Source organism: Chrysemys picta, chromosome 2 (genome assembly GCF_011386835.1).
Source record: "Chrysemys picta bellii isolate R12L10 chromosome 2, ASM1138683v2, whole genome shotgun sequence".
NCBI lineage: Eukaryota > Metazoa > Chordata > Testudines > Emydidae > Chrysemys > Chrysemys picta.
In genome coordinates, this window is record NC_088792.1 from 91,256,377 (window position 1) to 91,271,608 (window position 15,232).

A 15,232-nucleotide genomic window follows, 5' to 3' on the forward strand; every position below is an offset into this window, starting at 1 on the left:
TGTAAATGATCTTAAAAGTCAGGTGCATTTATTTTTTAAATGGGCACTTAAGCGTTGTGTTCTCAGGTGCCTATTTGCAGGTACAAAGGCAGGTTTGACACAATCACTGTGTGTACTGTATATTAGGATAGCCAAAGTTTGAAAATAATTTTTTTTTTTTGCCTACAGTGAGACACCAGTTTTCTGAAGGTGTTACCCTTAACAAAAGGGTAACAAAAACGTCAAATACAGTCTCCCTTAAGCATTCCAGCCCTTGTCTCCCATCTAGATAGCCAAATCTAATATAGTGAGAGATTACTGAAAACCTGATTCACCATATGGGAGGTTCACCAGTCCCAAAGGACTGGACACTTATCCCCAGATCAATAGGAGTCTCAGACCTTACCCAATAATCACGCTGATGCCAATGTTTTAGTAACTAGAACTAAAGGTTTAATAATAAAAAAGAAAAAGAAGAGAGTTGCAATTGGTTAAAAGATCAATATACACACAAATATGTGTAAAGTCCTTAGGTCAGTTTCATAGTACAGATGGTGAGGCTGCTGATTTGTAAGACTTTTTCTGGAATCAATTTAAAAGGTTATAGTCCAATAGGCAGTCCAGGTGTATACATAGTCTGTTCAAATTCTTCCATGAGAATTCCAGGGTGATCCAGAGTAAACCTAGAAACCCCAGTCTTATGCCTTAGACCAGTGGTTCTCAAACTTTTGTACTGGTGACCCCTTTCACATAGCAAGCCTCTGACTGCGACCCCCCCCCCCCATAAATTAAAAACACTTTTTTATATATTATAAATGCTGGAGGCAAAGCAGGGCTTGGGGTAGAGGCTGACAACTCGCGACCCTCCATGTAATAACCTCACGACCCCCCGAGGGGTCCCAGCCCCCAGTTTGAGAACCCCTGCCTTAGACCTTCCCTGTTAAAGTTTAAGCAGACCTGAGATGGCATGATCAGGTGGGGCTTTCCTTTATAGCCCTCTAGCAACTTGACAAGCCTCTTGTCACAGCAGGACCTTCCCCAGAGGAAGAACTGGCAAAGATCCATGGACCATTGCTTTGAAGCTAATCTTCTATTTCCTATGCATACACAGGTAAACTAGTGCATTCATTCACATAAGGCAATTATAGTACTTTATTATAGCATAGAAAGTCAAGCTGAAAACAATGCAGATAATATTATTAGTTTCCTACAGGATCTTATATCTTTGATCTTAAGGTTAACTGAACCATCTTCATGAATAATAAGGCAATTAAGACATGAAAAGGAATTAGCATCTACAAGCTAATCTAGTTACATGGTTAAACTCCTAACAATATATAGGTAAACACAGACAAATACACTTAGCTTCTACCCTTGATTTACAAATAAACCTACAAATAAATGGGTTAATGATTGCTGGTATACTAGATCTCTTTGAAGTTCACATACAAGTAGGTTGTCTTGATTACATTTCAGTGCCTCTTGTTAAATTGTTATGGATCATACACAGGTTGTCTGTCTGTCAGTGTCAGACCCATGTGAATAAACTTCTAGTAGCCCAAGGAAGTTATTCCCCAGCTAATAGATGCCTCTGTTTCAGATTCATATCCGACTCAAGTTCTCTTTTGCTTAATTTATACTCCCTCTAGTATCACAAACTGAGTGTATATATAGCAAGAGGTGCTGAAAGATTTACTGATTTGGTTAAAAAGCATCCTTGCAATACTATTTTAGGGCCTGATCCAAAGTCTGTTGAAGCCAAAAGGAGTCTTTCCATTGACTTCAGTGGACTTTGCATCAGGCGATTATTGACCATCTGTGTTGTTACAACAAAAGTGCAATTTGAAACAGGAAGGTAGTCTACAGCTTTAAAATTCTCCCTGCTCTGAAGAAGGAATTCCATTCAATATCATTGCGTTCTTGTAACAGACATTTCCTGCAAGGTCAGGAGGACTTTTAAGGCTCCAGAACTCTATATTGTAACATAACCTGGGGTGCCAGGAGTTAATGAGATTTACTAGAGATACATTTCTATGCAACACAGTAAGTGTAGAAGTGAATGAGTTAAAAATTGGTTACTTACGAGCAAATCGTGAAAGCGGTCGAGCATTTTTGTTGCCTGTCTCATTTGCAACTGAAAAGAGAAAAATATTACATTAAAATGTGTATGTCATATTGGTATTTTCATTAATATTAGACAATACCCACATCTAAAACCTATAACTAGGGCCCTACCAATTTCACGACCATGAAAAGTGTGTCCCGGACCGTGAAATAACCCCTTCCCCATGAAATCCAATCTCCCCATGCTGCTGAGAGCGCCTCAGCTGGGGGCTCCTAGCTGCTTATCCAGGCCAGGGTAGGGAGGGACTGGGGCTGTTCTTCCCCTGCATGACTGCTCCCAGTGGGGAGATCCAGGGCCGGCTCTAGGCACCAGCAAAACAAGCTGGTGCTTGGGGCGGCACATTTTTTAGGGGCGGCATGGCCGGCGCCAGAATGCCGCCCCTAAAAATGTGCCCCGGCCGCCCTAGCTCACCTCCGCTGCTGCTGCCACGGCGCGTGAAACAGCTGATTCGCGCGCCGCTACTCGCCCTCCCTCCCAGGCTCTCAAGCCTGGGAGGGAGGGGGAGATCCCGAGCAGCCGTTTCGCGCGCCGCTACTCCCCCTCCCTCCCAGACTTGAGAGCCTGGGAGGGAGGGGGAGAAGCAGCGCCCGCGCCGCGGCCACTCGGAGTCTCCCCCTCCCTCCCAGGCTCTCAAACCTGGGATGGGGGGGGGAGATCTCGAGCGGCCGTTTCGCGCACCGCTGCTCCCCCTCCGTCCCAGGCTTGAGAGCCTGGGAGGGAGGGGGAGAAGCGGCGCCGCGGCCACTTGGAGTCTCCCCCTCCCTCCCAGGCTCTCAAACCTGGGAGGGGGGGAGACTCCGAGTGGCCGCGGCGCGGGTGCCACTTCTCCCCCTCCCTCCTTCCCTCCTAGGCTTGAGAGCCTGCGGGGAGCAGGCAGGGCTGGGGATTTGGGGAAGGGGCGGAGTTGAGGTGGGGCCGGGGGTGGGGTAATTAAAGAAGGGGGGGCGGCCAAAATTGTTTTTGCTTTGGGCGGCAAAAATCCTAGAGCCGGCCGTGGGGAGATCAGACCCCACCTCCAGAGAATACAGAAGTGAGGATAGTAGGCAAGGAAGGGTGTCCTTTTGTGAGGATATCTGGTCCATGCTGCTTCCAAGTTGGACTGGAAATACCAGTGAGAACAATCTTTCCCTTATAGCATCAAATGCAAGAAAAACTAATTGTGACAAGAAAATGGTTTCATAAACTTCCATGAAGACAACACAGTATGTTGAAACAAAATCTTTTTTTTTTAAAAATATCCAGTTTCATTTCAGGTTTCCCCTCTTATTCTCAAGTCTTTTTACATTTATCAAAACTGGGGTAGCACTTGTTATTTAAATGCTCAGAAAGATTACAATGGAGTCTATGGGCAACTGTAATTCTCCAATGAGCCAGCAGATGGTGCTATTATTAAGAATTATACTGTATAATCCCTTCCATTTGATTTTCAATCTCTCAGAAAAGGAACATGTATAAAAGCAAGATGATGAGCACAAGGGAACTTGATGCTGCATTTCTAATGAGAACTTTGCTGCAAGGTTATCAATTATTCCTCCTTAAGAGCATCCATGAGAGCAACCCAAGAGAGAGGTGTGTAGAAACTATCTCAGATTTGTTTAATGGAAAGGGCTGGGAAAGAGGGAGTGGAGAGGAGTTCTGTCTTTTTTTGTGTGTTTTATAGTGTACGAAATTCTCAGAGATGTTTTCCCCTCACTTGTTTTTTCACAGTGGAAATTCCAGTCTTGTTTCCCATATTTTTTCCTGAAAGACACTCTGGAGAACTGAAGAACTAGAAGGTTTGTGTCATTAGAAACTTTATGCAAATAAAACCTTTGTAACTGAGAAGGGATTTCTCTCTCCAGAGTGTTTGAAATGGTCTGGGGTTTATTTTATTAAGGAAAGTCAGCACCTGTGCAGCCGGGCATGTGCTGTCAGGAGGAGGGAGTGGTGCGCTCCAGCTGGATAGCGTGGGTTCATCATCATGTTCAGTTTTTGCAGGGAAGTGTTTGCAGCTACTGCCCTGTATCTATTGGTATTCCTCCCTCCTGCCTCAGTCCATGCTGCCTTGTAGAGTGTGAGGCTACATTAACAACAGCGTATTAACCCTTGAGGGCTCAGCCAAAAGCTAGTTCATCATTTAGCAGCAAGGCGTTCCCTGGGAAATATTCCACCCTCTTACTCCACCACCTCAACCACACTTTACAATCATTCATTGCTGTGTACAATATTAAACTGCTTGTTTAAAATTGTTTAAAAAGCTTATACTGTATATGTATATAATGTCTTTTGTCTGGCAAAAAACATTTCCCTGGAACCTACCTCCCCCTATTTACATTAATTCTTATGGGGAAATTGGATTCGCTCAACATCGTTTCGCATAAAGTCGCATTTTTTAGGACCATAACTACAACGTTAAGTGAGGAGTTACTGTAATTTAACTTGCATTGCTCAGGGGTGTGTAAAAACACCCCTCTGAGCAATGTAAATTGACTTAAGCGGTAGTGTAGACAAGCCCTAAAAACTATTTAACTCAAAAACCTGACAAATGCTTGGGGAGACTTTGTTAATCAAATGTGGGAAATAAGTTAACTTTTAAAGGTCTAAGAAAGTAAGTCACCATGCACACCCAAGGAGATTGTTTGTATTTCTATGGTAACACATAATGTCACGACACCTTTAAGTCTATTTCTTCACCTCCATTCCCCTACAGCAATAAATTCCAAGCAAACTGGGGAAAGTCCCAGAACACACTAGTAAACTGCTACAGCTCATGTAGAGAAGAACATATGGCATTTGGGGGTCTATTCTCCATACACATGCCTAAATTCCATTAACATTAGTAAGAGTGATGCACAGACAAATGGTTTGCAATTTTCAGATAATCTCCTCCCAGAACCTAATATGCAAATCATAAGGTAATATTTACTTCATTATAGAAAAGTGACATTGATGAATGATGGCTGAGGGTCTTCGATTCAGAGTCTGAAATCCTGACCCTGAAGTCAATGGCAAAATTCCGAGGATTTCACCCTCAGATTTTTATTTTACTTTCTTTTTTACTACTTCTATCTTCTGCGTCAGGAAAGTTGGTCCAGTGGTTAGGGAACTAGTGGAGGACTTTGGATAATCTGTTTCCAGTCCCTGTTCTGACATGGATTTCCTACATGACCTTGGGAAAGTCATTTAGCCTCTCTTTGCCTCAGTTCCGCATCTGTACAATGGAGATAATAGCACTTCCCTACCTCACAGGGTTGTTGTGAGGATAACTACATTAAGATTGTGAGATGTCAGATACAGCAATAAGGGGGACCACATAAGTAGTATAGATACCTCTATAGTCATTTAGCTTCTATTGATCTCAAATCCATCCTACTCACTCCCCAACAGGTGCAGAGGTCTTTTAGTTGCAGAACCATTGCACAAGACAAGGGAGAAGAGGAGAAGATTTGGGGATATCACTAAATGGGTCCACACTAGGGCCAACTTTTCACAATGCCACTTTTTTCTATTCATGAATTATCAAACAAGACTTTTAGGACCAGATCTTTAGCTGGTGAAAGTCAATGTAACCCTACTGACTACAGGACAAATACATCAATTTACACCAGCTTAGAATCAGGGCTTTACACTGTACAAAAATATGTGTTGTTCAACAAATGGTTATTCCAACATAATACTGCCTATGGATAGATCGCAATTGAGTTAGCACTGGGACTATCACTTCCATTATAGTGCTATTCATATTGCATGGTAGTATTTGTGCCATGTGACTGGATACTTAGATCACATGGTCTTGTGTTGGTCTCTAATGGATGACATGTGGCTTTCAAGATGGTGTTTACACTGTTAGTGCAAAAACTCATAGAATTTCCCTTGTGCAGACCTAAACTGTTTTTGTGCTAAGCTGTGCACATATACACTTGTTCCTTAACTTCTGCATTCCACCCCAGAGGTGGTTAAATATCAGTGCTCGCTTTAGTATTATCTGTGTAGTTTATAAAGCAATTTGGGTTCCTTAAGAGAGAGAAAGAGCTGCTATAGACAGTAAATGTACAGTAAGTTATTCTCATTACAGTGAAAATTGGGCTAACATTCCCCTGCTATCTTTGGTCATCAGTCTTAATGGGCAGCAACATATCAGTTCCAATCAGAGTCCCTCATATCGAAAGCACTATGTTATGCAACCACCCATCACAATGGCCAGAAGTTGTACCCTTTCGGTTTGTTATTATTGCAATAGTAAATATATTATATGCACAGTTTGTTCTCAGACTAAAATGGACTACTCAAATATATGTGCATTGTATGCCAGTTTAAATATTAAGCAGGTTCTCAAAGTTTTAACTTCACTGGACAAGCATATTATCTCCATTTTTTTATTTAAAAAGGTAGCAATTTCAACAGTATGCCTCCTCAATCAATCAAGCTGTCAAAAGTTCTTTGTCAAAAATCTCTAGTACAATTCAAAGAAAAATATACCAATTTGTAGTAATAACTCACTCAGACTGACAGATGAAGACAACTGCACATCTTCCCCACTTTGCCATTTAACAAATGAGATGCCAAAAAACAAAAGCCACAAATCACTTTATCAAGAACTAAACACAAAAATATTAGAAATGGACATGCAGCTTTAGATAAATGAAGAACACTTCTCACACATACATATTAGCACACAGTTCATGCAAAATTTGAACAGAATTTTCTTTGAGGTTAAAACACCCTTTTTCTCATTTTCATGCACCTTTCCTTAAAAGCTTGCCAACTGCTTGATATAACTACATAACTTTTAACAGTTAGTATTGGAACTAAGTAAGTTATTTCCTAGAATAATAAGTATGGGGAAAATACAAGGCAATACTGCAGACATTGAGATAATCATATCTATTTATTTTAGGTCATACGAGCCAATTTTTCAGTAACCAGGACCATAAGCAAAAGAACCAGAATATGATTTTAAAAAGCTATTCTTGTGGAATTTCTGATCCAACAAGAAGCATGGGATGATCTCATGAGACAATTGCTCCTTGTGCAATTTTCAGTCCAGTATTGAGACCAAAGCAGCTCCGATCATTCAGATAACCATGGAAACTTTATCTGAATGGGAACCTCTAAAGCTTTTGAAGTTCACTCATCACTACTTAAATTCCATGCACATGATCTATGGAAAGCTAAGTGAGCTGGTCCCACAGTCTCTGAATCAAAGAACAGTTTGTTCCCTACCTAACTCTAGCTAACATTTTTAGCTCTCCGAGGATTTCTTTTGTGCTCGAGTACAGTACCATTCAATAATTTCAGCAATTCAACGAGCTGCATTGCCACTACTGTAACCAGCAGTAGAGCGGGTGGTGTAATACAGGAAAAGGAGTCAGCAGAGACACTAACTTATGGAGTAGTGAGTGTTGAATCTATGTAATATGCTAATATTTTGCTGATAAAAAAAATGTATATCAGAATGATGTACACCTCTATGGACTAAAAAGCCTGCTCAGTTATTAAAACTTAAGTTATTTAGATGGAAAATGCACCGCGTTAATTTAATTTCTCACAGATGTAATCATTATATAATAATATTTTGCATTTCCTCAATGCCTTCCTTTTGAAGATCACAAATCACTTTATAGACATGGTTCCATTTCAAAATACTCCTGTAACAGAGTATTATTATTATCATCTCTATGTACAAATGGTGAAAGAGAGGCACATTCTATCCCATGTTTTCAAAACTAATTCTAAATGTATCTGGGAAAATATGTGCAGGCTCTCCGCTTAGCTGCCTTTACGCACAACACATGCTATACCTTCTCAGTCATTGGAAGAAAACTGTCAAATATGCTAACAGATTAAATGTTTTCTATATGAAAGGAAATTAAACTGTAGATCAGTCAGATTCCTGAAAGAAAGTTAATTACTGTGGAAGACGCTTTGCTCCCTCAGGTAACTTAAGTGTGCATCCTTGAAAGCACATCCACTGACTCTACAAGCACAAGATTTCACATCATCTGTGTTCCACTAACAAACATGAAAATGTTTTCAGAACTGAAAGACTAGGAACACAAAATAAAAGAGTAGCAGAGAAGCAAGGCCAGTATACGTGTAACAGGAGAAAAGCAATTAATTTATTTTGTGCCAATTTATCCATTCCCCATAGACAGAGTCAGATTTTATTTACTGGTTTGCCTGAAAAAGTGGGGGAGGTGTTAACCAATTCTGACTATTACCGACATTCTATGAGCAGAAAGCATCCCAGAGCTCCGGGCATGCATAAGGAGATGCCTACTAGTACAGCCCTTCATGGATGGGGCCTACTTCCACATAGGGTGACCAGATAGCAACTGTGAAAAAACAGGACAGGGGGTAATAGGTAAAAGAAAAAGTCCCCAAAAACAGGACTGTCCCTTTAAAAACGGGACATCTGGTCACCCTACTCCCACCTCTTTAATCCCCAGTGTCATGAGCCCCTTTGGAGAGTACAAAGAGAACAGACTGTGCTTCCCTGAGCATAGGGACTGCAATTATGGCTGGCTTTTATACATAGGGAGTTGAGGGCACTTTGCAATTTCCCCCTCCCGCCCTTCGCACCTGCATAAGGACCAAACACAGTCAGTCTATTGGTAAATATTCTAAAAATCTACTGACATTTCAGGACAATGTAGTGATGAACAGGAAGAGGTCTCAATCACACAGAGACTGAAAGCAAGAGAGATGGTTTTATCTAAGGGTATGTCTACACTTGCAGAGTTTTTGCGCTGTAAGTTTAACCAGTGATAGGGAACCGGTGAAAGAAAAGCACTGGTTTGTGTACTCACTCAATTCCTCAGGCATCAGAGAGTGTTTATACTAGCAGCACTTCCATCACCAATGAGAGCAGTGCTGTAGGATAGCTATCCCACAGTGCAGCTCTCTCTATAGGTCTTGGGGGGATAGGGAGTGGAAGGCATTCTGGGTCCCTGCTCAGTGCCCTGTGCTGCACTGCTTCATGTCCCAACAGCCCCATTACTTCCTTGTTTCTTTTGTGGCATTTAAAAAAAAAAATTGCTGTCTGGCTGCTTTCCCTGCCACATCTACAAGCAAAGGGAAAGGGAGTTTCAAACTTCCCAGGGCTTACAGGGGGAGGGGCGGACGTCCGTTTACCTAGCGTCAGAGCAGCGGAGATGCTGGCCAGAGTGGTCACTTTTGGAACTGGGGGATATCCTTCAGAGGCTAAAAGGTGTTTACACTGGTAGAACGTGTCTTCACTTTCACAACAGCGCAAAAACAACAGTGGTAAGAGCTGTATGCCTCTCGTGAAGGTGGTTTTCTTTTTGCAGTGAAACTTCTGAGTTTCACCACAAAAAGTCATTAACAAGTATAGCCGCTCCCGCGGTTTTAGCGCAAAAAAGAGACCTTTTGCGCTTTAAATAGCAAGTGTAGACATAGCCTAAAAGTCCAGCTTTACTACCATAGTGAATGTGCCTAGTCCAACTCTTAGAGTCAATGGAAATACTCCATTCCACTTCCAGGAGATTTGGGTCAGGCCCTAGGAGAGTAGTACTCTGAAATTATTGCTCAGCCTCACAATTTCAGGTGTTTACTTCAAATTTATTTAACACAATCAGGTTACAGCTCACTGACAGCTGTTTGTGTGCCTCTGGGAATGCACTAATCTGACACCAATAAATAAGAAACATTTCCACTGTACAGCCTCATACACCAGATGATCACTGCATGAGACGACGAATTTCAAGTGGCTCAAGATGCAGCTGTTAAATTAAGAATGAAAGCAAGAGAAAAAGACGCAGATTTTTCCACTCTGTCATGCCTGCAGTTGGCAAAAACTGAAACAATACATTGTCAAAGGATTGCAAGAGATTTTAGGACTACGACTCCAATTAAAGTGTATTCATAATCTGACAGTATGGGTAGAGCTGGTCAGATAATGGAATATTTTTTCCCTGTGGACCACTGAAAAAATAAGGTTTGTCAAAATTTTCCATGGAAAAAATTTTAACTTTTTTCTCAGAACACTGAAAAAGAAACATTTTGACCACTAGTCAGCCTATCCCATTCCTGTAGAGTTAATTTCACAGCACTCAGCCAGCAGCACTTCCAGACACTTGGAGAGAAAAATCCTAGTTAAAAAGGGATACTACCTTGTACTTTCAGAGCATGCATCTCTACAGCCTTGAACTCCGTGTAGTCTTTGCACCTGTGCTAGGAGAATAAAATGCTACCACTAGCACAAGAGTGAGCGGGAATATTATGAGCTGGTAGCATTTTACACCCACACAGGTGCAAATAATGACACAAGACAGTGGAGAATAAGGCCCTTAAAGTACAGTTCTACTCTGAAAAATTAAAGAGTGATTAAATATGCTCAATAAACAAGCACAATGCTGCTACATCCTCACTGTGAACCCCATGAGTACCCTTTGGGCAGCAAATAGTAGATCAAATCTGGACAATCCGGATCCTGGATACAGTGGTACTGGAGTGGTACTTGTTGGTTCTTCGCTTTCCATCTTTCAACTCAACGTTGAGGGGCTATCAGCTGAAAAGTGCTCAATAAAAGTCAGTAAGAGAGGATTTTGCAGTCTGTCACAAAGTCAACTTTATCTGTCTCCAAGAAACGCATATTGATTCTTTCCTTGCCAGTAGGCTGACAATAAGAGGCTACAACATTGTTAGTTACAATCTTCATGGAAATATGGCAGATCCATTTATATGAAATCAGATACTTATTATGTGGAGACCTTACCAAGTACTTCGCCTCACTGGGACATTATAAGAGCTATAGAGAATCTGATAAAAATGGACTGGATCTCCTAGACTTCTATAAATGATCACACACACACACACACACACACACACACACACACACACACACACACACACACACACACACACACACACACCCTAGGCAGTCAATCACCTTTTTCTCTCCAAACAGTGGAAGCAGGGCTACTCTCCTGACCTCAGTTGGGTCACTTCAGCAGGGAGTCAACTGTTACCAGCCTCCTGCAGAGTTCTTGGAAACCTCCCACACAGTCAGCATCCCCTCCCTCCCCCCTCCCCCCCCCCCCCCCCCCACACACACACACAATTCTTACTTGGAGAGGAATGATGATCCACAGTAACCATTATCCCTAGATTGAGGTGAAAATACAGAAGAGCAGACTGGAAAAAAATACTCAGAGCTGCCTAACAAGTATATAGTGTGCCTGCCACATAATACTCTTGCTGAAAATGCCTACACTTGTTTCTACAAAGCAGTCTACAAAGCAGCCACTAAATCCAAAAGACTTATATACCCTGCTTAGATGAAAAATGTGCAAAACTTCTGAAGCAGTATGAAGCATTGGGTGATTCAGAGACAGCAAACCACCTAATTGACAGCCTCAATGCCCGGTGCAGGCAATGTTGGGAAGAAGTTACAACAAATATGGATATAAAATATAGCAGGAGAGCATGGTGATTCACAGGGAAGCTTGGAGCAGCACAGAAATTGTGCAACTGCAAATACAACAAACAAACAGCAACACATTGATGCAAGACTTCTTTAGAATTCAGAGAGAAGACCATGGGCCTGACCTCTTGCAACACTAACTGGAAGACCCAAAAGCAGAGCAAAGTCAGGTCACAATATTGTGACAGAATACACCCCAGTATTCACCCTCACACACTACAGTATTGTGTTCATCTCTGTTCAAGGTATCCTTGTATGGTATCATTTAAAAACCTCAATTTGCTGATCAGTACTGTCCCAATAAAATGTGTGGCAACATTGTATGTGAAGTTACAAGATTTCCCTGTATGATGTTCAAAACTCACTTAGCACAGCAAGACAGACCTGTCTTGAACAAGAGTGTATATTTGCCTTGATTTATATTTGAGCCGTAAACAGAGTCATCAAGCAGCAAGGGAAAACAAAGGAAGCTCAAAACAGGTGAAAAAGAAAGAGCAGAGAACACCTTTCCACACAGACTGTCTGTTGTTCCAGCTGGAAATGTTTTTTAAAGGGGCGGACAACCACTCCAAGACATTCCTCTCTCTCTCTCTCCCCCCATCACTTTCTCTATGCCCGAGAAGGCAAAAGGAAACAGCCATTGAACTTTGGGGGAAGGGTCCCGACCTGAAGAGTTTGGTCAGTAACCTTGCTGGAAGCATGTGGTGAGAAATTTTGGTTGATCTAATATAGTTTAAGTTAGGCACTTGTAAGTGTTTTATCTTTATTTTTCTTGTAATCATTTTTAACTTTTATGCCTCATTACGTGTACTCACTTAAAATTTCTTTTTGTAGTTAATAAACTTGCTTTATTATTTTATTTAACCCAGTGTTTTTAAAGTTGAATTGTCTGGGTAAGTCTATTTAAGATAATAATGGACTTAAAATATTTGTACTGTCTGGGAGCTGACTGGGCAGTACAGAACATACATTTCTGGGGGGCAGGGCCGGTGCAACCACTAGGCAAACTAGGTGGCTGCCTAGGGCGCCAAGTGGTTGGGGGTGGACAAAAGCGCGTTCCAGGGTGGCGTGGAATGGAGGTGAGCTAGAGCAGGGGGGCGCGGGGAGGGCCGCCTCCAGCAAGTAAGGGGGGGGCACACAGGGGAACCGCTCCCCGCCCACCTCTGCTCTGCCTCCTCCCCAAGCACGCCGCCCTGCTCTGCTTCTCTCCCTCTCAGGCTTGCGGTGCCAAACAGCTGATTGGCGCCGCAAGCCTGGGAGGTGGGAGAAGTGGAGCAGCGATGGCGTGCTCGGGGAGGAGGCGGAGCAGAGGTGAGCTGGGGTGGGGAGCTGCCGCACGGCTCCCCGGGCCAGGGGGGGAGCTGCCGCGGGGGGGGGCACCTCAGGACGGGGGGGGTGGGGAGCTGCTGCAGGGCTCGGGGGGTGGAGCAGAGGTGAGCTGGGGTGGGGAGTTGCCGCACGGCTCCCCGGGCCAGGGGGGGAGCTGACGCAGGCGGGGCACCTCAGGGCGGGGGGAGGGAAGCTACCACGGGGGAGGCGCCTCAGGGCGGAGCAGAGGTGAGCTAGGGTGGGGAGCTGCCGCACGGCTCCCTGGGCTGTGGGGGAGCTGCCGCGGGGGGGTGCCTCAGGGCAGAGGGGGTGTGGGGAGCTGCCGCAGGGCTCGGGGAGGGGGCAGAGCAGAGGTGAGCTGGGGTGGGGAGCTGCCGCACGGCTCCCCGGGCCAGGGGGGGGAGCTGCCACAGGGGGTGGCGCCTTAGGGCGGGGGTGCGAGGAGCTGCCGCAGGGCTCGGGGAGGGGGGGGAAGGGCGCAAGGTGGAAGTTTCGCCTAGGGCGCAAAACATCCTTGCACCAGCCCTGCTGGGGGGGAAAACCAGGACTGGGGTTGGTGTTGGGGTCACAGGCCAGGGAAACAAGGCCAGTGAAAGCCAGGGTGAAAATGGCAGGCTGCAGTTACACCAATACTCAGGGTGTGGCTTGAATCCTGAAAAGATGTTTGTGAGCGGCCCCGGTGGGAGCTACTTCAGCAAGCCATTGTAAGGCACCCAAGGTTGTGGGGCAGGAATGACACAGCCTCCCACTGGTCTGAATTGTACTCCAGAATGTCACAAATGTGTATCTAGCTCACACTGGAGGAACTTAGTACTGACACATTCTTTTGTAAATTAGATGGCTTAGTCCAGAGGGGTCACCATTTGCATCAATGACAAATACAGGAAAGCAGTCACTAGTGTGGGTTGAAAGCCAATTGCACATGAGATGAAAAACCAAACTACATTCACTGAAGTCAATGAACAAACATTTTCATTTGCTGGAGGTCCCAGCAGTCAGAGAGTAAGGAATTAATTGCATGTTTTCATCAACTAATCCTTTAGGCTCTCAGGATAATAGCACAGATTCGTATACAACAGAGAAAACAACACATTCCCAAGGAAGATGTCAGCTGACAAAGGTGGACAAAAGGAAACTGAGTTTCAAAGTGTGATTTCAGTGATCAGCTGAGGAATTTTGCTGCATCCAGGAAACTCGAAAGTATAAAAAAATAATAGATCTATTTCTTTCCAGATTTGGTACTTTAAAGAAGTATCCTCTTGCTAGTCTGAAAAGCATCCCCCATGTTGAACACTGAGATAATTCTATTATAACTGGTCAAAATAAGAATTAAATCGAGAAATAAAAGGTATCACCAAGATATTTTTCAATGATTGCCTAAAGTTAGGTGCTTAAGTCTATATTTAGGCATCTTAAGTTAGGCTAGGTCTACACTACCCGCCTGAATCGACAGGCAGAAATCGATCTCTCGGGGATTGAATTATCGCGTCTCATCGGGACGCAACAATCGATCCCCGAATCGACGCTCTTACTCCACCAGCAGAGGTGGGAGTAAGCGCCGTCGACGGGGAGCCGCGGAGGTCGATTTTGCCGCCGTCCTCACAGCGGGGTAAGTCGGCTGCGATACGTCAAATTCAGCTACGCTATTCGCGTAGCTGAATTTGCGTATCTTAAATCGACCCCCCTCCCGTAGTGAAGACCTGCCCTTAGTGGCCTGATCGGCAGAAGTGTTGAACATGCAGGGATTTTTTTTTATCCCTTTACCCCAAAGCTCAGGCTGATGGGACAAGGGTCTGTGTGCAAGTCTTCACTTCATGGGTATTTGGGAAGCAAACCACAAAGTCTTTTGTCCACTGATGTTCCACGATGGCTTGCCTGATGTCTATAGGCTTTCTTTAGATGGGCAGGAGATGACCCCTCATGTGGTAAACAAGTAGTTCACACTTGGTAATGCTTCTCTCCAGACTGTGGGGTTTTACAGTTTTATCAAACATTTCTACAGTTACAGAGCAGACAATTAAATATTACCTTATAGTATGAGATACAGATATTATAAATAGGATTAATACCTTTACCATTCTACAAACATTTCATAAACTCTCAACGCTAAACACATTCTTATCATTCTAATATCTATTTTACCAATACTAATACACAAGCAAGCAGACTGGTTTCCATCAATGCATTTGTCAACGTTCAGTGAGATCCAGGGGCCTTGGCATGAACTGGCACCTGGTCTGCCAGCTTCATACCTTCCACAACGGTTTCTCCTTTTTTACTCTTCCTGCTCTCTCAATCTCCACCTCTGGTACTGCCTTGTGATACGGGTTCTGTCCAACATGCCTCCTCTTTTGTGGGGGTGAAGAGAAGTGAAT

At 43.6% G+C, this 15,232-nt stretch overlaps 1 protein-coding gene across 12 annotated transcripts in view; it reads right to left on the reverse strand.

Moving 5' to 3' along the window:
* PDE1C (phosphodiesterase 1C) overlaps positions 1–15,232 on the reverse strand; it is a 427,680-nt gene that overhangs the window by 373,305 nt on the left and 39,143 nt on the right. For all 12 annotated transcript variants that reach the window (XR_010598394.1, XR_010598393.1, XM_065583732.1 and 9 more), the window contains exon 2: positions 2,063–2,113. Coding sequence is in view for 10 of the 12 variants with exons in the window: in XM_065583732.1 (XP_065439804.1) it covers positions 2,063–2,113 (51 nt within the window). In the remaining 2 variants the exon portion in view is untranslated. The remainder of the gene's footprint in view (positions 1–2,062; positions 2,114–15,232) is intronic.